Source organism: Stegodyphus dumicola, chromosome 2 (assembly GCF_044657685.1).
Source record: "Stegodyphus dumicola isolate Sdum_Otavi_A_Nest chromosome 2, ASM4465768v1".
Classification (NCBI taxonomy): Eukaryota; Metazoa; Arthropoda; class Arachnida; order Araneae; family Eresidae; genus Stegodyphus; species Stegodyphus dumicola.
In genome coordinates, this window is record NC_140769.1 from 277,915,854 (window position 1) to 277,939,499 (window position 23,646).

A 23,646-nucleotide genomic window follows, 5' to 3' on the forward strand; every position below is an offset into this window, starting at 1 on the left:
CTTTGTGTCAGTTATTAAGTATTAGTGAAAGTACTCGATGCCAGTGAAGTTAGATCGAGAGTAATGTGTTATTTTACTCATGCCATCATTTGAAAATTTGTATAATAGCATATTGCACATCATAAGGAATATGATGTGTCATTGTAATTCATAAAAAATGCCAAAGAAAAAAGTTATATTCAGTACATGTATCACAACTGACTACGTAATCATAGAATCATATGGTATATATATACCCATATGACATATGAAATTGCATTTGGGCCCGCAAAAATAAAAACAAATACATCATTATTTTGAAGGAAATTTTTTTAAATTATTTTGAAAGATATGGAACGTGCGTAAAAATTTTAATAGAAAAATAAACTGATTCTCTGTAATATCAGCACCAATGGCTGGCCATTGTTGCTGATATATCACTGTTGCCATTGTTGCTGATATCAGCACTGCTGACAAAAAAAAAAAAAAAAAAAAAAAAAAAAAAGAAAGAAAGAAAAGAAAAGAAAGCAAAAATTAGCAGTTTAAGCGTTTTTAATTAATATCTGTGTTTTTTTTTTTTTTTTTTTTTTGGAAAAAAGTGGACGTTGCACTTTTCCAGGACCCAGAAAAGAATTGTAGAATGTTTGGTGGTGATAGCTTTAGAGTGACTGAGTTAGTGACACAGACTTTCTTCTGTATAAATACAGATTATTCTTAATTCTCTGATATTTCTGTCTGCCACTAAAAAAGAAGTGTTTTCAAATTTGAACATTAAATATATTAGGAGGAAAAATATTTAACTCATTTTATACTTTCAGGAGGAACAGCATAAGTTCAAATAAGCTGCGAATTCCTATACGTAATCTAGAAAAAATCAAGTTAGGTTTTCAGCATTGTTTTATTTCCCTGTTTCGTTACTGTAAACACTTCCTCAACATTTCGCCAATCTTGCAGTTGGAAAATTATTAATCAAATTGCTTATACTTATGTTAGTGACTGTTTATTGCAGTAGAACTCCAATTATCCAAATCAATTGGGACCAGACCCCATTCGGATAATCAAATATTTGAGTAATTGAATTTTTTCCGAAAGAAGGGTCTACATACACTTAAATTAATTATTATATATACTGTATATTGAAAAGGGAGAAAAAACTATTTTTAAAGAAAAGAAAGGTTTTAATTAATTAAAATGAAAAGGCAACACTTTTGCATGCATGTTATACTACAGCGTACTGTACAGTACTTATAAATGCTGAAAGTCATTGCTTGCTGAACATCTCAGTCAAAGTAAGCCATTTTACTCTCTTCATCCGCTTGGCAATGAGAAGTTGCATGTGGTCACACTCTTTCTTTTCCAGAGACTTTTCTCTGACCTCAACGCACTTGCTTCCCAAGCTAGTATTGTGATTTTATAAATTATTTCCTGTGGTTTAAATTTAATGTAAATATACTTGGCTGTAATCAAAAATAGAAATCGTGTAAAGTTTTATTTAAATTAAAATTATTTTCTGAATATTTTGAGATGAAATACAAATAAAATAAGTATGAATGGGAAACAAATGATCCGTACCAAAGCCAAAAAGACCAAGCCTCCCCCCCCATTAACATAAAAAAACCACAAATTTCATGTGCCAGATGAAAAGAAACTAAATAACGCTGGACTTATACCAGTGAAATTTAGATCCAATCAGTGTACATTTTGTAGCACAAGGAAGAAACGTCATAGAAGAAGATTTATGTGCGAAACGTGCAATGTGGGTCTATGCATGAACCAAAAATACAAAACATGCTTTGAACAGTGTCACAAAAAATATTTGCTCTTTGAAATTAAAAAAAAAAAAAAAACTGAGTCTTTTTTTATCCTTATTTTACTGAGTTTTTTAATCCATGTAGCCAAACATCCTCATTATGTAGGTACTTATACTTTCAGTGCTATAGAAAAATTACATAAATGTTTATTTTTAAATTTTTTCTGAGGATTTAGTTTGTAAAATAATGTAAAAAAAAAATATATTATGCAATTCTTACATGCATTTTTTTAAAAATTCCTAAATTTCGTCATTTATTGGAAACGCGCACAGAAAAATGCAAGGTTTTTTTTTTTCTTACTACCTAGGTAAGTTTCAAAGTCCTAGACGTGCGGTGGTTTCTTAGTACGACCAACCACCTACAAAACAATGGCAAGAGTAGATTTTTTTAAAATTCATATATTATTTGTCTCTAGGATCATAATATTCAATTTCTAGAGTTTTAGTTAAAAAAATTATAAAAATAATATCCCTTGCGTCAAAGAGTTAAGGTCTTCTTCTTCCTCCATACTTTCTTCTCTCACACTTTCAATAGGCTTATCATCATTTAGAATTTGAAACCCAGGATCTGACGAATCGCACACCATCCATTCTGCTATATCCTCGGCCCTAACTTTTGAACATCCAGGAATTTTCCAAAGAAAGTTTCTTAATTCATCACATGACATGTCATCCTCATTATTTGCTGTCTCTTCCCTTTCCTTTTCTCATTTTCCTTCTCTTCTTCAGTTGATTCTGAAAAATTTTGAAAGCGATTTGGATAATTGGAGTTGTACTGTAATTACCCCCCCCAAAAGGATACTGTTATGAACTGGATTTAAGAGGATTGCAGAAAACTGCAGTTATTTTCAATTGTCAGACATGTACATTGACTCTATTTAGTAAAAATAACTGGTGCAAAATATGTAACTATTTTGATAATTTTTGATTTGTTAATCCTTAATTGGTATATTGACTGTCACATGAATTATATATTGTTCACATGCTGCAATATGAGGGGCTGTTATACAATAATATTATTTAAAAAAATCCTTGCATTCCAGCTGCAAGGTTTTATTTCTGTTTAGCCTATCATATTATCATTTAGCCCATACTAACTATTCCGTAAATCACATACTTTGTATATTTTTTCTGGAATAATTTAGGAAATTATGTTAATTAAATAAGCAGCACTAAGGGACTGAGTATTTATTTCAAAGACAGTAAAATTTTTATTTGAGTATTTCTTATTCTGTACACTTCAGATAGACACTAAAACTGGATTTTGCCACATCAGAAAATTTTGTTTTGTTTTGTTTTGTTTGCATGAACTTTTATAAAATTCTGAGCAAATATAAGCTGATAATAAACATGCAGGTACCCATTAATAAATACTATTATTTCTTCCATTCTAAGACATCCACTTTTTTCTGGCTGAAAACAATGAAAAATAAGTTCTAATAACCATAGTTTTCTAAACTAAGTATTCTGAATTAATTTATCTGAATTATTAATTTAAATAGCTAATTAAATTATTTAATGTCGTTAATTATTATTGTTTGCAGTAACATTATTTAATGTTTTTGTTAATAGTCCAAATTAATTATTTAAAGGTATTTTTAGATAAATTTTATTTTTTTAAATCCAAGGTCTTCTGATGCTGTTCAAATTGAGGAGTGCATCTTAAAATCAAAGAAATGTGGTAAATGAGAGAAACTCATAAATGGAGATTTTTATTTCTATCATTCAGGAACTTAAGAAGCAGCAATTTGAAATTTTGGCAAGTCATCTAACATTACTGAATCATCAGATATTAATTAACAAAAAATTTTTTTAGTTGCTCATCTGCTGCTGTTTAAGAGCTTTTCCCCCATTCATTACACATTTCTGAGAGCTTAGATTCATGTATATGTTTTTTAGAAATCCTTATTATTCAAGGTCAGAAGACCTTTCTTCATAGTATATTTCTGAAGTGTGTGGGGCAGGAATCTTTTTTTTGTTTTTTTTTTTGTTTTGTTTACAGCAGGTGTTTGATAACATACAGATTTTGGCAGAGTTCAAATTTAGATCGGCAATGATTTTAATGAAATAGTCATGCTGGGAAAAAAAAAAAAAAAAAAAAAAATCTGCATAGGATGTCATCTCTTTGTCTACAGCATTGAATTGAAATGTAGACTAATCTGGACTTGAATTTCACTTAATTTAAAGACATTTAAGTATGAATAAAAAATTAAAATTATTCTTACCTTAAAGAGCTTTATATTAAAAATATTTTGACCATTGGAGAATATCAAAGTGTGGTCAACTGATGTAAAATTTTTTTATTCTATTAAATTATTTTTATTTAAAAGTTTTCCTTAGAAAGTCCTCCACAAAGGCATCCCTTCCCTTAGGCAGATAGCCCTCCTTTGCCATAATCACATAGCCAATTTTAACTTAATTGAAGACAATTTAAAAAAAATTCAGATTTTGCATTCAAGAGATTTTAATAAAAAGGGTATGTAGCTGTTGAAATCACAGGGGGATTTTCTTAAATACTTTATCTAGAGTAAAAATGCATTTTGTCTATTTTATTCCATATGGCAATTTAGAATTAAATTATTCTTCTCCTGCCTCGGTAATCCACCTAACTAACCCCTATAAAAAAATGTTTCATGGACTGTCCCCTACTAGTTACACCACTGTTTTCATTCATCTTCCACTACTTTTCAGAGTCCGTCAATCATGATGGATTCACTTAGAAGCTCTTTTCAAGAGAAAAGCACAGTAGTTCATTGATGAAATGTCACGGAACTTTACAGGAATATGCTGAAAAGGTATATATGCAATACCTGTATCGGTCTTCATTTTGTTAAGGAATGCAGTGGTATATGACATATGACTTGTTGCTTTGTCTTGGTGAAGTTTTACTCTTTGAATGTTGTTGGAATAAAAGAAATAGAATTTCTTCTGTAAATATAGGATGCAAAACTTTCTCTTGGTAGTACACTGAGTTGATTTTAACCTTTTTCCTACTTTTCTTATTTTTAATTTACCATTTTAAGAGAATCTTTACGACAATCATAAACCTCTTACCGAAATTTTCTTTGCATTGATGGAACCAGTTTTGTACATTTTTTTCTCTTCGTTTTTAATAATAATTTTTGGTATCGGTCATTTAGATAAACCCACATATAATTAAGAGTAACAATAAATTTCCATTTATCTCTTGCTAAGTAGGTTTTATATAGGGTTCTACATTTTTTTCTGTCTTTTATCCATTGTAGAACGTTTTTGAATTATGGATTAGAAATATTTCTTTTTAGAATATCCTTCAATCCACAGCTTGTTTACATGCGATGTTTTGAAACATTAAAAGTAGCAGACGATATTTCTCATTTCAGACAATACTATTGCGAGAGATATTCGAAAATTTTTGGCTTCTTAATTTTTTTTTTTTTATCGAAATCATTCTTGTGATAATATTCAATAAGTTTCAGCACAGCTTCGTGATTTGAGGGTAGAACTACTGGCTTTCGAAAATCTTTGTCGTTTCTGTTAAAAATTCATGCGTTGATATTTATGATTTTATCTTCATCTAGATAAGTAGCTAGACTTTTAAATCTTTTGTCTTCTTCTTTGAAAGATTCTCGTTGAATCATGTGTACTAATTTTAACTCTGCTTTTGAATTTCGGAAATGAGCTATTCTACTGCACTTTCTTCTTTCCTGCAGAGATAATTATTTCTAAATCTTAAAATCTAACTCTCCAAACGAACTATTTGTAAGTATTTAGAGAAATACTAATTGATCCTGTCACACTGGGTAAAATTTTCAATGCTAGCCAAAGATTTTGTAAATTTTAACTTCTCCTTTTTCTATCATTAACATCTTCATTCAAGTTGCTTTCACAATTTAAAAAGTTAGTAGGTTCAAGTAACCATTGTGGGAGCTTCCACCATCTGAGTGAAAAAAGCTATGTTGCTGTTTAGCACCTAGATGGCAGGTCGGTGAGATTCAGTTCACCAGCTGCACGATTCCATGTGAAAAAAAAAAAAAAAAGTTAGTCTTATTTCTCTTTTGTACTCGATTTTGGAAAACACCTCCATTTTCTCTTCTCTAACTATACATGCGAGTGCAGTAATTAAATTGCTCCAGTAGGTAACATTTTATGCGCTTCGAATTCAATGCTTCAGCTACCTAATTTGTCAATCTTTCACGTGCCAAGGCAGCAAAATGCTCCATACATGGTATTGATACGCCTCTTAAAGGAGCTACCCTAGATTTAGTAGTTAGAATTTAACAGGACTCTGTTCTTCTAATCTAAAAAATATCACAACAAAAAGCATAAGCATCTTTGGCTTTGTATTGTGAAGTCTGTAATATTATTTTCGGGAAAGGCATTAGTGAAGTGGTATACAGTCAAAAGTCGTTAATCCGGACTCGTCGGGACTTCGGCGATTCCGGATTATAGATCATCAGTTTAAATCTGGTAAGATGGCATGCAGAAATTACAAAATTAAAAGTATGAAACCGTAATTTATGAAATAAAGAACAATTATGATAAGGGTATCAAAATTTACAAAAAGAAAAAGCTTAATATTTATTTGTTTACTTTATTAAGCATTTCTTCAATGTAAGTTGCTTCGTTTCATGTGATAATACTTTCTCTTTAATTCTATTGAACAGACATAATTTCTTGTTTAGTTACAAAGTTCCACTGTTCAAGTCCTATAATTGTTGTGTTGAGAATACCGACTAATTTGTCAATCGAAATGTTTTTGTTTTCAATAAGCTCTGGGTCACTTTCCTCACTATCGGAAGCGAATTATAATGACGAGGAACTTGATTTAAATCATATCAAAGACGGAGTACATCGAGATGAAATACTACACTTAGTAAGGAATAATAAGCCAAATAAAATATAAAACATCTGCCCTGCAGATAAGGATAGTGCTGACAGATCAACTTCCAATCCGCGGCGTGAAATTGATAAACAGATTTCGGATTTAAAAACATACTTTCGCTTTGTAGATACAAATTACATATTAGTAAATATATATCGGAAATTCTATTTGACATAATCGAAAGTTCAAGCTTACTTTTATGAAATTGCTCTAACAGTCTACAAAAAATAATAAGCCGGATCCAATTCGAAGATTAAGGAACAACGCAATCTGCAACATTAACTGAATTTTTAGCTTAGCTTATACCTCCGTTACACATTAAACGCGCATGCGCACAAACATATTCGCAGACGTAAAGGTCTTACGCGCACTCTTAAGCGCTCGTGCGCATGCGTGAACGCGACGCATGCACAGAAAGTTTGTAGCTTTGAGGTCCGGATTATAGATCATTCCGGATTATGGGTGTCCGAATTAACGACTTTTGACTGTATTCAGTTGGATCAAAAATTTTATAAGCTACTGATAGCATAACTCCCTTAGTTATCCTCTCAAGGTTTAATTCTTTCATCCAACTCATATTATCATTTCAAAATCTAATCAACCATTCCACATCAGGCCCAAAACAGATGTTTCCCGGCCATGCTGTTTTGTCTCTTGTACATTTCAGTTGTCTGATATCAAAACCGCCTTTTGATATTAGCAGACTGGATTTGGAAGTAAAATCTTTTAAATGAGTGTAACTTTAACACTAGCTACAACATTTTCAATATAGAAACTTTATTGTAGGATTGACTTAAGGGTCAGAATCTTGACTAGTTTCAGTATGATATTCTGTAACAGAGATGCGAATTAAAAAGGTTTCTCTTACTCTTAAAAACAATTCTTGTATGGAGAACTATTTTAAGTTTCTTCTCATCTAAATTTTCCTATCGAAGAAAACACAAGAAGTCTCTATCCTTTTCGCAAACACTTATTTGTAAAAAGGTCTTTCTACTATCTGTTGGGCCCACCAGCGGCCGAGCGGTAAAGTCGCTGAACACTGGTAGTTCGGTCCGAGGTTCGAATCCCGCGAACGGGCTGGCTGCATGGGCACTTTCGTGGTTTTCTCCATGTGTAACGTGTATACGAGCCAGTTTCCCTTAAAAAGGCCTCCACGAAAGGCATCCCTCCCTTTAGGCAGATAGCCCTTGAGGCTTTGCCATAATCACACACACACTACTATCTGTTGTGACGTCAAACTTCTTCACTCTAAATCGCAATAGAATGTCCAGAATTATTTCAATAAGATTACACCGCGTTGCAGACAGTTTCAAGGAAAAGTTGACTAAGGGAAGGGATGCCTTTGTGGAGGACCTTTCTAAGGCAAATTGGCTCGTATACGCGTTACACATGGGGACAACCACCCATGCAGTCAACCTGTTCATGTGATTCAAACCTCGGGCCGAACTACAAGTGTTCAGGGACTTTATCACTCGGCTGCTGGTGGGCCTCACAGAACTGGCAGAAGGGCTTCTAGTCAAGCTTTTAGAAAGTCCTCATCAAAGTATGATTCCATCATTGGATAAAGAACAGTGTCCGTTGTAACTCCCAGTGTTTCAAGAGCTCACAAATAAGTTTCAGTTTGTCGTAGAGGGATGTGAGTGATAATTTTTGTTGGATTGCCACTACCTTGCTTGCTGTGGAACCAAAGACAGTTGCTTGCACTGAAATTGGCTTTCAGGAGCAATATGATCATCTTTCTCAATACGCTCCACTAACTCCAAAGGAATAGCCATTCATTTAAATTACCGCCAAACTGTATGAATTGTAATTTAGGCAAAGTGAACTTTTTCTTTGAACTACTAGTTTCTAAAGGTCCACCAACGGCCGAGCTGGTAGTTCGGTCCGAGGTTCGAATGGACATTTTCGTGGTTACTTTGCCAATTTCATCTGCCAGAAGTTTTAAAACTTCGTTCTTAAGATGTTTTTGCGATAAAAACATCATTTAAACATCTGTTAATGAATGATGGTTAACTTTAGAAAGTCTATAAGCGGACGCCATGTCTAAGATGCAATTCGATAATTGATCGAATTTTCTGCTAATAAACTCCTACTAACTTTATGTTGCTACCTTTGAACACCAGGCTGCACAAAGATTTTTTAAAAATTCATCATTCATCAAAGATTCTCATATAAAAAACCTTTCAATTTTACAGCATAAATTCTTCCAGGCAAATCTGGAGAATCTTGCATTCTAGTACATACAGTGGCTCCCAAAAGTGTTCGTACACTTACGATTTTCATTGAAATAGGGCTATCCATTAATTAAAAGTAAACTTTCTGAATGAGATTTTAATAATAAGATCTATAATCTATTCGTAACAAAATTATATGAAATATTTTTAAAATATAGCGAAACTTTATTTTTAAAAAGTTAATAATAAAAAAATGATAAACATTTTATCTCACAAAAGTCTTCGTACACTGAAATATTTTTGGATAAAATCAAAATTAGAATTATCCTTTGCCGCTTTTTTTAATTTTTGCATTGTGGTGGCATTTAAAAAATCGTTTGCTTTAATTTTTATTGTTTACTTCATAATATTTTATTTATTATTGAAAAATGGGTCGCAGTCGTAAAGAAAATACAAACAGCATTCGAAAATTGATAATTTTTCACCATAGTAGTGGTAAATCAATTCGAAATATCGCTAAATTAGTTAATTTATCTCCTTCTATAGTGCAGTATGTTATAGAACGCTTTAAAGAAGAAAATCGGATTGAAAACAAGGTAAGAAAAGGTCGACCGAGAAAGTTAACTAAACGTGATGAGAGATTTATTATTAGAAAATTTGTGAAAAACCCACGTTTGAGTTCTGCAGAATTTAATTTTTTTAAGTTTCTGCAGAATTTAATGCAAAGTTTTCTACTTCAATTTCACCTTAAGCTGTTTGACGAGTTCTCACAGAAGCTGGATTACATGGCGTTCTGACCGTAAAAAAAATTTTTGTTAGTGAGGAAAACAGATTTGTTAGGCTTTTGTTCGTAAAATCAATGATAAATACACCCGAAGTGTACTGGAATAATGTCCTATTTGCTGAAGAAAGCAACTTTAATATTTTTGGTTCCGATGGTCGAATAACTGTATGGAGAAGAAAAAATGAGGAACTTCATTTTAAGAACTTAATTGGAACAGTTAAGCATGGCGGTGGAGGTATTCTTGTGTGTGTGGGGGGGGGGGCATGACAGCATCAGGACTAGGTAATTTGGTATTTATTGATGGCATAATGAATCATTCTCTTTATTTAAATATTTTAAGAGACAGTTTAAAATTATCAGCCCAAAATTTGGGTATTGGAAACAACTTTATTTTTAATCATGAAAGCGATCCTAAGTATACGGCTCTCAACGTTCGCCTGTAGTGTCTCCATAATTGTCCACAGGTTTTGAAAATACCACCTCAGTCGCCAAATTTAAACCCCATAGAACACATTTGGAAAGAACTGGAGGTTAGAGTACGAAAACACGACATCAAAACGAAAAGCGAACTCAAAATTGCCATGATGGAAGAATAAATAAACATTGATACAGAAATTTAAAAAAAAAAAAAAAAAAAAAAAAAAAAAAAAAAAAAACACTAGTAAAATAATATTCCCAGACGTCTAAAAGCTGTTGTGGATGCTAAAGGATATCCTACTAATGTTAATTTAACGAAAAATGAAAATATTTACTAATATGTCAAGATTTTTTTTGAAGTGTACGAAGACTTTTGTGAGATAAAATGTTTGTCATTTTTTTAATTATTTTTTTAATTATTAATTTCTTAAAAATAAAGTTTCGCTATATTTTAAAAATATTTCATGTAATTTTGTTACGAATATATTATAGATCTTATTATTAAAATCTCATTCAGAAAGTTTACTTTTAATTAATGGATAGAGCCCTATTTCAATGAAAATCATAATTGTACGAACGCTTTTGGGAGCCACTGTAAATTTAAAGAATATTTCTTTTAGAACAACAGTAAACTGAAATTAGTATATATTGTTGTCACTCGCAAATTATATTAATGAAATATCTGTTGTTTTTACGTAAAGTTAACGTACTTATATTAAAATAAATAAATACTTTACAAACAGACGATAACGCCAAATATAGTATTAAATTTGCGTTCTAAGTATTTAAATTATTATAAGTTTTTAAAACGTATCATTGTACAAACCAGCTGAAAAATGCTTATAAAGATTTCTACATGTATTTAAATTGATACAAAGGTATTAGCGCAGCCACCTCAATACAAATCGCCAAATTATGGTAACCATGCGTATACCATTTCTTCTGTTTCAACAAGCAGCACCGCCATTTTCTATGACGGTTGATTTTGCTGTATTAGTAACAACGGTTTTCATAGTAAAATCGGGATATTTTTTGTCCTGAACTCAGTTTTAAAATATACATTTGTGAGATTTGTCTGCAATGGAAGAAAAGACACTACGATTTCTGTTGGAATATGTTATTGAAGAGACATATGGTTAAAGGAACAATTGCCCTGAATTCGTAAGTACTTTTAAATTTTGAATGCTTAAAAAAATATGGAATATTTAAAGTAATGAACTTTTCTTGAAAACTGTAAATTTATTTGACAGGAGTGTAAGAGCCTTTTTTATGTATTAATTAAAGTAATTATTCATTATAATTCCTGATTTTCTGTTAGCTTTAGATTATCGTATAATTTCTTAACACTAGATTTCAATACAATTTCGTTTAATCATCACTGCTGCCATTTTATAAAAATAATTCTCGATTCACATTACATTATTCAGTTTTTGAACTTCTGAGTCAAAGGGTGGGAAATTGTATTTATGAATTATTTTGTAATATCTTAGAATGTTTTTCTTATGTTGTCGTATGTGTGTGTAGTTAAACTTTGTAAAACTTAAGACTTTAAACATGTTAATTTATGAAATACTATTATAACGAGCGCAGAATTACAGACAACAGTAGCTCAGCATTCTAACACTTCTAGTGTCGACGAGGCATGAACCGGGAAGAGTGAAATGAGTTGTGTTATCGCTTTTTCTTTGCGGTAATCTCTGTGTTAGAAGCATCGGGACTTTTCCATTATACACGCGCAATCTTAACAAATATCCTAAAGAAATAGCATGTTTCTTGCGGAGAAGCGAAAAAAATCGCAAATAATCGATAAACAACGTAACTAATTATTTTATGGCGGCCATTCTTTTTTTTTTTTTTTTTTTTTTTTTTTTTTTTTTTTTTTTTTTAAGTTGGCTTGTCTTTTGAAGTTCCTCTTTGGAACGATGCTTCTCTTCTATCTCCCAAATAGCTAAGCAGATGCTAGTATAGCGTATTTTCAACGATGTGGAATTATTCCTTGAGAACGAAAATGTTTCAATCTTCATAATACACTACTGGCCATTAAAATTGTAACACCAGAAAGGAATGATCAGACGAACGTCAAAAGTCACATGAAAGGACGAAGAGGTTGGCATATGCAAATAATTAGTATTTCAGAGCATTTAGACGACACGGGAGGGAGGAACGATATCTGTAGACTGCATAAAAGAAAAATTGCGTAGTGGATTCCTCATTTAGAAAGTGCTTTGTAAGGTTGGAGTTTGCTCATAATATCGTGTTATGCCTCGAATAAGAAGAGGAAATGCTTACCAGTAAGTTCGAAATTCAATAGAGGCAGGATCGTTGCCAGTCGAAATTGTAGATTATCATTCCGTGATATCGCCGGTTGCAATGGTCGAAATCTAACCACTGTCATGCGAATATGGAATCAATGGATTGCCGAGGGTCATACTGAACGGCATGCAGGATCTCAACGCCCTCCCATGATTAACGTTAGAGAGGACAGACATATTGTGAGGTCAGCCCTGCAAAACCGTACGAACACATCACGGAGCATTAGTTAGGAAATGGGCATGCTTGCAGCACGCCCAGTATCAGCTCACAAGGTGCGTCGACGTTTGCAGCAGCGTGGACTATCAGCAGGGTGACCATTACTTCGGCTTCCCTTTACAATGCAGCAGAGAGAGAGAGAGACGGCAACTCGGATGCGCCAGACGGCAAAGCTGGGTACAGGAGTGGCACAATGTCGCCTTTTCAAACGAGTCCCAGTTCTACGTGCATATTTTGATGGCCGTATACGTGTGTGGAGTGTCCGAGAAGACCGCAAGTCTTGTGCTTGCATTCGATATCGGCATAGGGGCCATGCACCTGGTGTGATGGTTTGGGCAGCCATTGGGTACACGACATGCACGTCTCTAGTTCGGATCGATGATAATTTGAACGCAGATGGGTACATTTCCGACATGTTACGTCCAATGGTCATAAGCCATGTCCCAATAAGATAATGCAACACCACATATTGCATGTCGTGTTCTGACCTTCCCAGATGCACAGGGTATTCATTTCTCTGAGACAAAATAATCTGTGATTCGAATTGTGTACTTCTCAGATTATTGCTAAAGTCCTAGCTAGTAACCTTTATCGCCTTACCAAAATGTCGCCAAACTACCTGTTACCATATTCCAAAGATTAGGCGAAATTTGTACCGAAGACGCTTTGGGCCAGGAACGGAGAAAGATAGGAAGACTAGGCCAAATCGTCCAAACAGACGAAAGTCTATTCACCAAGAGGAAAAATAACGCTGGACGTGCTTTCCCGCCACAATGGGTTTTTGGCGAAATTTGCCACGATACAAAGGATACATTCCTTGTTGCCATTCCAAATAGATGCGCAGAGTGTCTGCTAAAATGCATCGAAGACGAACTCGAAGAGCAGGCTGTTTTCATTTCAGAGTGAATCACAAGTTCAACTTCGTGGATCCAGAAACCGGCGTTCATACGCAGACGGTAGAGCGCCTATGGGGGTTCGCAAAAAAAAAAAAAAAAAAAAAAAAAGAAAAGAAAAAAAAAAAAAAAAAAGGAAGAAGCAACATCGCGGTACCGCCAGACAACATTTGCCGTCATATTTGTCGGAATTCGTGTGGAGAAAAAACAGAAAATTGAGCGGAAAAGATTCATTCTACTCGATCATCGAAGCGATGGCTAAGCAGCTTCCGCCAGAAATAAACATTGGCGTTTAAGTAAGTTTTGTCGATAAATGATAATTGGGTACTTTTCCGTTTCGCCGGCGCAAATCTCGCCAAGCAGACTTTATTGGCGACAACATACATTATACACACAAAAAATATTTAAAAAATTTTAGTCCTAAGAATTCTTTTTTTTTGAAGGCATAAACATTTTAATATCGCTTAAAATTTTATAAAAAGCCAATAAATAAAGACAATAAATTTATAAAAAGACATTAATTTAAGAATTTACTATGCTTTCATGGTTCAACATCCTGTTTCGCCGGTTCATATCACGTGACCCCAAGCGATCTCATCTCACGTATACTACTCTACAAAAATATAATGCTCTCAGTAATTATCTACATTAATTTCAAGTTAAATCTTAATTTGGAACACAAGTTTAAATGCAAGAAATACTTCAATTCGTACGAATAGCTTACTCAGAAATTATGTAAAACTGCAGTGCTTTACTTCGCTAATGCATTCTCATTAGAATTGATGAATTTAACCCTTGACTTTAACTTTTCTATATTTTTGGCTTCGGGTAAGCGCTGTGATTGCATCCTAATTGATTTAATTGCCGAAAATGGCTTTAGACTTAAAACTGAACTATCTGAATGAGGTGTAAAAGGTTACCAGCGAGAATATTCCGTTTGGCATCGGTTGTACCATTATTGGCGACTTTATCGCTTGCGCCGGCAAAACGGAAAAGTACCGATAATTGTTTAGTTTATAAAATGTAAATAAAATGTCTGTACTATATTTGGTTAATTACAATTAGTAATTACATTTTTTTTCTTTCCCGTTACGACGATTATCGTACGGGGGAAAAGTACCGGAACATCTATTTGAGTGACTGCACATTCCTTTTACATAGCTTTAAAAGCTGTATCCAGTTTTTAGTACAGTCTTGAATGATAAAAAGTTGCGTTTTGTCTCTGGTACTCTTGCACGCACCAGATAAATTACAGGTATGATTTTCAAAGCATTCACCATATACTTTTGTCTGGAGTAACTCGGATGGTTTCTGATTCGAGGATTTTGTAGTTGCACTTATCACTTTTTATGTAATCTACCATATATGTTGTCATTACAGTGAACTTTTGAGGCAGGGTCATTTGCGGTAGGGGCACTGAAAATAGTGTTGAATTCTTTCGCGCTTTTGTGCTGGTTACTACTAGTTGGTTTCTTCTGATTCGAAAGCTGAGAAATAGTGATATAAAATTCCCTGTTTAGACGCAGTCTTTGTCCGGTTTTTAGGAGCTTTTGTTCTTTATTTCACTTTCAATAGACTCTATGATTTCTTGAGATCCGAATTTTTCAACTGTTCTTTGTGAATTTGTGCATACTCCTATTTGGCATATCACTGGCAATCGTACAAATTTCACGTGATTCTCTTTCATGGCTACACACAGCCCGTGGCAGTAAAAAAGTTTAGCCGCAGTGTTAGCTCTTCCAGAGATATACAAGGTGTTTATAAAGTCCCGGACCCATTTTGATGTTTAATAACTCATAAAATAATAAAGATAGATTAAAATTAATGACATAAATGGTTAGATAGACTGAAAAAGTTTCATGACCCTTGTCAATGAACTTCCACGTGTGCCCCCTTCGTCGCACGGAGAATATCAAGTCGATATTCAATTTCACGCCAGGTACCGGCAAGCATGTCGGCATCCACAGAGGCTATTGCGGTTGTAATTCTGGCATAAATTCTGGAATAAAACATCACATACAAAAGTACTAGAACAAACACATCAAAAATAAACATAACATTGCAATAGTTGCCAAAAACAAAAGAGAGAAAAATGCAATTAATAAGCAGACGATATTTAGAAACGTACAGCTATTTAGAATGGAAAATGAAATTATCTGAAATTAACCACACGCGCAGACGATATTTACAAAAGTAAAGATATTCAAACCTGAAAAGGATAATATATATGAGTTATTCCATTAATAAATGCCATAAGTTTGTTTATATCTTCATTATTTTATGAGTTATTACACATCAAAATGGGTCCGGGACTTTATAAACACCATGTATATTCCATTTCTAAGCTAGGGGATTATAACTGCATGGCGAATCTATCTAGGCTACTTAAGCTTAAAATCCATTGCAGCGATTTATGATCAGATAGAACTGTTAACTTATTCATTTTTCAGTCTGACATGGAAGTTATTCAAGCCTCGCACAACATCAATCTTTTTCCGTTTTGTTTTACAATAATTATTTTTGGCAGCTCGCAGCAAACTGCTAACATATTCCATAGGATGTCCTCCTGAGCTTTCCCTACAGTAACACAGCGCCAAGACTTTAGTTGCTTATTTAATATTTTGCTATCGTAGCTTACATTTGTATTGTTTCTTAGTCATCAAAGCATCTTAGAGTCATCAAAGCATCAAAGCTCTTTTTTAACTGCATAACCTCCAGTGTAAGTTTTTATGTTTTTAAACAATTTAGGTATATCGTTGAAATGCATTATTGAAATCTGGGCAATTAGTTTGTGTCAAGCGTTCTTACTTGCTTAGTTAGTATAGGCTGTCCCCAAATTAACGAAAGATTTGAATTTGGCGCCATTTTTGCATTAAGTTGTTGGCAATCCTGAAAACAGAACAGTTTGAAAGCCGAGAGTTTAGGGTTAGTGAAAATGGAGCGTTCTACGATACAACAACGTGGCTTCATTATTGAACAATATTGTAAAAATAATGAAAGTTTGGCGGCCGCAGTTCGAAAATTTTATACAAAATATGGTAAAAATAGTGTTTTAACCTCTTCAACTATGAAAAGGTTAATTGAAAAATTCGTGGAGACTGGATCAGTTGGAGACGTTAAATACACCGGTCGTCCAAAAACAAGCCGTTCAAATGTCAATATTGAAGCAGTGCACGAGAGTGTTGATGAAAACCCAGGAACATCAATTCAGCGTCATGGACAAGAATTGCAAATTTCAAGAAGCTCTCTACAGCGTATACTCACAAAAGATTTGTGTCTTCATGCTTACAAAATTCAATTAACACAACAACTGAAGCCTAATGACCATGAACAGCGAAGAGAGTTCGTGGAATGGATTATTAATTATCAAAAAGTGGATGTTGTTTTTTCAAGCAAAATAATCCTAAGCGATGAAGCAACCTCGATGGCTTTGTTAATCGCCAAAATTGCGTTGTTTGGGGTTCGGAGAACCCACGTGTGATTAGCGAGAAACAAATTCACCCACAACGTGTCACTGTTTGGTGCGGATTTTGGGCGGGACGCATTGTTGGACCATACATTTTTGAGAATGAGGCTGGTCAAGCAGTAACTGTTAATGGTGCTCGATATCGCGACATGATAACACAGTTCTTTCTGCCAAAATTGGATGATATTGATGTGGCCAATATGTGGCTTCAACAAGACGGTGCCACATGGCATACAGCCAATGAAACAATTCAATTACTGCATGAGACATTTCCTGATCGTGTAATCTCTCGTTTCGGTGATCAGAACTGGCCCCTAGATCATGTGATTTAACACCATTAGATTTCTTCTTATGGAATTATTTGAAGTCAAAGATCTATGTCAACCATCCCACAACCACAAGTGCATTACAAGATGAAATTAAACGCTGTATTAACGAAATTCAGCCACAATTATGCAGAAAGGTCATGAAACATTTCGACGAAATGTGCCAGCAAAGCCGTGGAGGCCATTTGCTCGATGTGTTATTCCATCAATAACCCTATCCTATGTACTTTATGATTCACTTAAAAAATAAATATCTAAAGACTTAAAAACTTTCTTTTATATTGAATTAAAATCTTGCGTTAATTTTGGAACACCCTTTAGTAATGCAAGTTATTGCCGGTGATAATATAAATGCTTAGTGTGGTTTTCTTGAAGCAAACGAAATTTTTTAAATGTCCAACTTTTTAGCTTTGGCTACACTGGAAGAAGAAATGTTTTGAGCCGTACAAATTATTTCAAACAGCTTGGGATATAGTAAACCACGGAATTACGTAGGTTTCATCAAAAAATTTCGGGACTGCAGAAAGAAAATTTTTTAATTTCTCCTTTAAGGATGAAATGTACGGATTCGAAAACTCCAATTCAAATTTTCTGCGAGTGTATAAGAAGCGCATATATAGAAAAAATTTAGGGGATTAATCAATGGTTCACTTGATTCATACGGCGAGCCGCCTACGCTTAACACAAACGATAGCTGAGTTAAAAAAAAGTCTGAAAGCTTTCAGATATATTACCCCCAAAGGGGCGTTTTTTAATGTTTTGTGTTTTACCTTTATTTATTAAATATGATGTTCTTCGCACTTAAACCATAAAATTTAATTCAACAGCAATATCGCAAAATAATTTTAAAAGCGCATATCTTTAGAATTTCCATTGACAGTCTCGCGGGGCTGGAGATAAAAATGTTTATCCCCCCCGAACAGTGTTGCCACTGCTCGGTTTGAAATCGTTGAGTTTCTTTGTCAAAAACGCATAAATGCTGTACAAAATATGAAATAGATAATAAAACAAATTCCAAATTTGGACTTCCAGATGCCTACATTCGGGTGAAGGACTATATTATTCAGAATTGAATGTCTGTAAGTACCGTTATGTGTTCACAGTGCGAGAAACGTACATTTATGCAGCTTCTTCATTATTTAATTTCTTTTAATATAATGCAGGGCGAGAATATTTGGTGGCAGCAATTTGAAAACTAAAACACCATTTATAGCGAACCAACGCAAAATGCCAATGAAAACCATATTTCTATAAAAGTTATTAATTTAAGACTTTTTTAATATACTGACAACAACATAGACGCTGATTTTTGTTGTTTTGACTTCTGAATTAGTATTTGTTCGGCGTGTTATTGTGTCTTAAACATAGAATTATTTTGACATTACATTTAATATTTCATTTAATATTTCATTAATAGCATTTCATTATAAATTTTATTTATATTTCATTATAAATTTTATTTATATTTATAAATATAACTAAAAACCGTAAAATTAATGTGGTATTTGGTCTTAAACTGAAGAAACTAATATATCAGTGTGTGTTTCGATTGAAGTGATTGCAATTTTCAAGGAGTTCACAAGGTTTTCATCTTCAATCTTGAAAATTGTTCATAAATATATGTGAAGATAATCAAGTCAGAAGAAAATCTGGAACCGCCGCTCCACTCAAAGCACATTTCATTTCGCTCCAGCGTGGTGTATGACATTATTGAAAAGCCGATTGCAACAGTAAAACATATTTTCGGCGTGAGGTCTTCTACCTTTTAATTGCACGAAATAGAGTTCTACCGGTATTGTTCTGTTATCGGGACCGGAGTCTTCGCCAAATGTTTTGCTAAAATCGCCAAGAAATTGGTTCACATGAAGTCATCAATGTTTACTTCTAAAGTCGTTACAATGTTAATGTTTTTTAAAGAAAAAGTAAAAGAATGCATTTTTAAAATTGGCAACGAGAATGCAATTTTCAAAGATGGAACTGTCACTTGTGTTTTTATTATTATTTTACTTACCATGGATTTGAAAATTTGGACTTGCTTAATGATGAAATATCTTCCATATAATTTCCTCAGGAACGAGGACTTATTCAGTCTAGGAAAAAAGTGTGCGAAAAACCATAAAATAAATTCTTTTCCTACTTTCTTTGGCAAGTTGTTTAATTTATATTAAAAATTTCTAATTTTACGAATATCTGTTGTATATTTTCCCTTGGATTTTTCTTCAACTTAATCGTATCGTATTTCATTTATCGTAATGTAAATATTATGGCAATTATTTTTATGCGTCGAATTTTTCTCCAGATCGTCAATTTTTGGCTATATCTGAATCCGGTCCTGATAACAGATCAATACCATAATATTGTTACGAAATGCCCCGCCATGATAAAATAGCTTCCCCTCAAGATGGGTTTAGCGTTGCCAAAAATGGCAAAGAAAGGCAGGGTTGCCAGATTTGGCTCGAAATCGCCCATTTGGCGAAAAATGGGCGATATGCCGTGGACGGATGGAAAACATTTTGGTAAGAATTATTCCAGGTTTGGTCCAGAATGTTCTCGAAAGTAGCCCAAAAAGCTATATAAATCCTGCTTGTACGTGGAGTAAGAGTCGATCGCGAGTCTATCAAGTGTCTCGTAGTCTATCAAGTTGATCGTCTAGTCTACTGTCATGTTGGTGCATCTTCGAGTGCATCGCGAGTTGTAGCGTGGAGAGTCTCCAAAGTACGTCGAGTTCCGAGAACGACCGAACCGAGTCGGGAGCTGTACTCTAGTGTTTTGCCGTGAAGCTGTCTTCATCGTTGTAGCCTGAAAGCTGTGTTGCTGATTGTTTCAGCTGTTTGTCGTAGTTTTTCGACGACTGCAAACGTGATTTTGGAACTGTGCTGAGTAATACTGGCTAAAAAATTGCGTTTTGATTCTTTATAAGTATTGTCATCAGTCATTCCATATCCGCGAACCTGTACAGAACGCAGCAATATATTTTGCATAAAAAATTTAAACTATTTCAGACGAGGCTTCGTCGCTAACACGTAGACGGAGCACACGTTTAACATCAAAGCTCTAGTGTCGAAAGGATAAAATTGCTAACACCAAAAAGATACATGGCTTGTTATTCTAATAGGTATTTATTGCAAAACATTCATTGACATTCATAATACAATTGCAGAAATGATAATAAATAAATTTGAACATTCTGTTTTGATAAAAAACAATTATCTAATAGCTATTGTAATATGCCTTTCAACTTCTGATTTAAGAATATAACTTCTTTTACAGATGAAATTTTTTAATACATGATTTTATATACACTTTTCACCGGGGAATATTCACCCAAAAAACATATGAAATGAATAATTATACACACTATTGTAATTTACACAAACAATAAATTACACACTCACATAACGCTCCTTCAAGCAAGTCTAAAACTCACATTTATCGAAGGAGCTTTTTTATCAGAACATTTGAAGTAATAAATATATAAATAAATAAAAACTTTTCATCTTGATCCCTTGTTCAGTTTTTTTTTTTTTTTTTTTTTTTACGTAATTTTCTAAAGCGGATTTTGAAGTATATAAAACTGACAAGAAATTTTAAATCATGTTCTAAATGATTTGGTCAAAGAAACTAATATTAAATTTCAGTATATACCGTGAGTTAATTACTTCGAGTTTAAAATTTAAGAATCATAAGCGAATATAAATTTTTTTTTTTTCGAAGCGAAGTTCAATTTGATGTTTAAGAAGCACAGCGAATATAAATTTCGTGACATCGATGAGTTGACATCTGCATACAAATTGCTCAAAATCGTATTTTTTCTTTTCTTGTACAAGTATTCATTGACTTAGGGTGTAGTTAAAACAACGAAATTATTAGAATATATGAGTCTATAATTGTACATTTTCATTTTATCTAATGATTTTTTTATCACTTTTAATATCTGCTAAACGACCTGTAAGTTCATTGTTTAAATTTCTTTTAGGCTTATTTAAAATTTTTTATATTTATCATAAAAAATCTTTCGAAATCAAGCTATTTATAGTTGTCACTTGATGCAAACCTTAATCAAGTGCAAATTTTCCTTTTCATTAGGTAAAGAAATTTAATCTCAATTGAAATTTGGGAAGAGTGCTTGTTTCAGTCGAAGCGTTTTATCCCCCAAATTTTATGATCTTAGTACTATTTCTGTTAAGTCAATATGCTCATGCATACTGCAAAAAATAATCGGTATTTAAACATAGAACCAAATTATTAACGTTCGTGATTTAAGCAATATGTACTAAAATGTACTCTTATTGTTTAAAAGTTATTCATCAAACATTCATTTAACAGAGAAAGCAAAGCAAATATTTCTTTTAAAGTAGCTTTTAAATCTCTATAAGGTACAACTCTAATATACGCCCTAATTTCACCAAATGTGGCGATATGTGTTCTGCGCTGGTTTTTGGCGCGATTGCGTGTTCTATGGCAACCCTGTTGACGTTGAAAAATCTTTCGCTGGAGCTCGTTGGTTCGCCTCTGTGTCTGAGAAGATGGGAGGGAAAGATAAAATGGTAGTTGTTGAATTGAAGTTCGGCAAAAGGAAATATGATTGTGACTATCCTGTTGAGGGGTAGTGGGTATTTGGAAGTGTGGAAAGAGGGTCTGCGAGATTATTTTTAATGGCAGTGTATGATAGAAGTAGGGATTTGTGATTTTATTTATTTGTGAACCATAGTATAAATTTTCTGGATAGTGTGTCTGGCTGTCATGTAAATACGATAGTGATTACGTGGCAGCATGTTAAGGCGGTATGAAATTTATATTTCTGCTATTCAAAAACGCATTAATTCATGGTAAGTGCATTTTATTTTATCCTTGTTCTTATTTCGTAGAATGTTATGTTCATTGGTTCTTTAGTATGAATTTCTGTCGTTATTGTTGTTTTTTTAAATTGTTTGAAATTTAGTTTATTTTGTTGTTTAGTGTCTAGACTGTACGATTCGTAGATGTTTTTTAAAGTTGAAACAGAACGCTGTGTACATGGTATTATTTGAAATTTATTGTTGTTATGTTATTTTATTAAAGCGAGGAGTGCGTAGATCGTAGATTCCTTCCTTGCCTAAATTGTGCAATTCGTAGAATTTTTTTTAAAGTTTAAACAGGATGCTGTGTACATGGTATTCTTTGAAATTTATAGTTGTTATGTTAATTTATTAAAGCGAGGTCTGCGTAGTTTGTAGATTCGTTCGTTGCCTACATTGTGCAATTCGTAGATGTTTTTTAAGTTAAAACATGTCGCTGTGTACATGGATTCTTGTCAAATATTTTTGGTTAGAAACTTTACGTTTTTGCTATCTAAATTTTTTGTTTTTTTTCGGATTTTTAGCTAAATTGTGTGTTCAAAACGTAGTTTTTGGAGACATTTTGGGCTAAAAGTTCAAAATGTAGACAAAAAATTTAGATAGTAATATGGCAGCGTGAAGTTTCTCGCCAAAAATATCCGGCGAGAAATTTGGCGACTTGAGGGCGCATATCAGAGTAGTTCCCTCTATAATTTTATCTTAAGTTCTTTGTGGTCTTTAATTATTATACAGCTCCAGGGCGGAAGAAGCTGAAAACTTGCACCGTTGCATTTTCGCAACCTTTAACTAGAGAGGGTACATTACATCCTTGAATTTTGTCATCATACACTGTTCCAGGAGGGCAGGAGAATTCATATGGCAAGAAGGAACTACCACTTTCTCCTTGCACGCGCACGCAAGAGTGGAATTTCTGGCAGTCTGCTGGATCTCTGTGAAGACCAGCCTGAGTGCATTTGAAGCTTGGAGCGCTGATGGGATCGTGCTCTGGAGCCTTTGAGGAAGTCCATGCAGCAACAGTTGTTGAAGTGGTAGTAGTAGTAGTTGTCGGTGGTGGACGAGGTGTTGTTGTCGTGGTCGTGGTCGTAGTCGTCGTAGTAGATGTAGTTGTAGGAGCAGAAGGTTTATATGTTGTTGAAGTGCTAGTAGATGCGCTTGGTGGCTGTGTAGCTGGAGCTTTTGGTGGCAAAGGAAGGGCAATCGATGGGTCAGCGAATTCTTCATTTATTGCCGTCAAGAGAGGGTATTTTTTACCGTGACATTTTCCATGGAAGTCGTCCGTTTCAATTGACCACACCATGCCTCCTCCGAGCCGATAGTATTTAGCGTAGTTTACCTAATATGCACAAATGATTTGTTAGATGATAATGCTTATACAAAAATTAAAAATATTTTACTTATTAGCATTCATGACAAGGAAAAAAGATCGATGGGTATTTCGTTCTATCCGTAAACATTGAAATTCTGACTATTCTTGTATATGATATTTCGAAAAAAATAAATAAAATAAAATCTTTAAAAATCCGAAAAGGTATGTAACGTCTGAAGATCTATAGACAGTTTAGAATC

General features: G+C 33.6%; 1 protein-coding gene across 1 annotated transcript in view; it reads right to left on the bottom strand.

The window, feature by feature from the left end:
* Window positions 1–20,342: 20,342 nt before the first annotated feature.
* Window positions 20,343–23,646, bottom strand: part of LOC118205108 (chitinase-3-like protein 1) — a 52,856-nt gene continuing 49,552 nt past the window's right edge. The window contains exon 9 of the mRNA XM_085812205.1: window positions 20,343–23,413. Coding sequence (XP_085668331.1) covers window positions 22,805–23,413 — 609 coding nt within the window. The 3' untranslated portion in view covers window positions 20,343–22,804. The remainder of the gene's footprint in view (window positions 23,414–23,646) is intronic.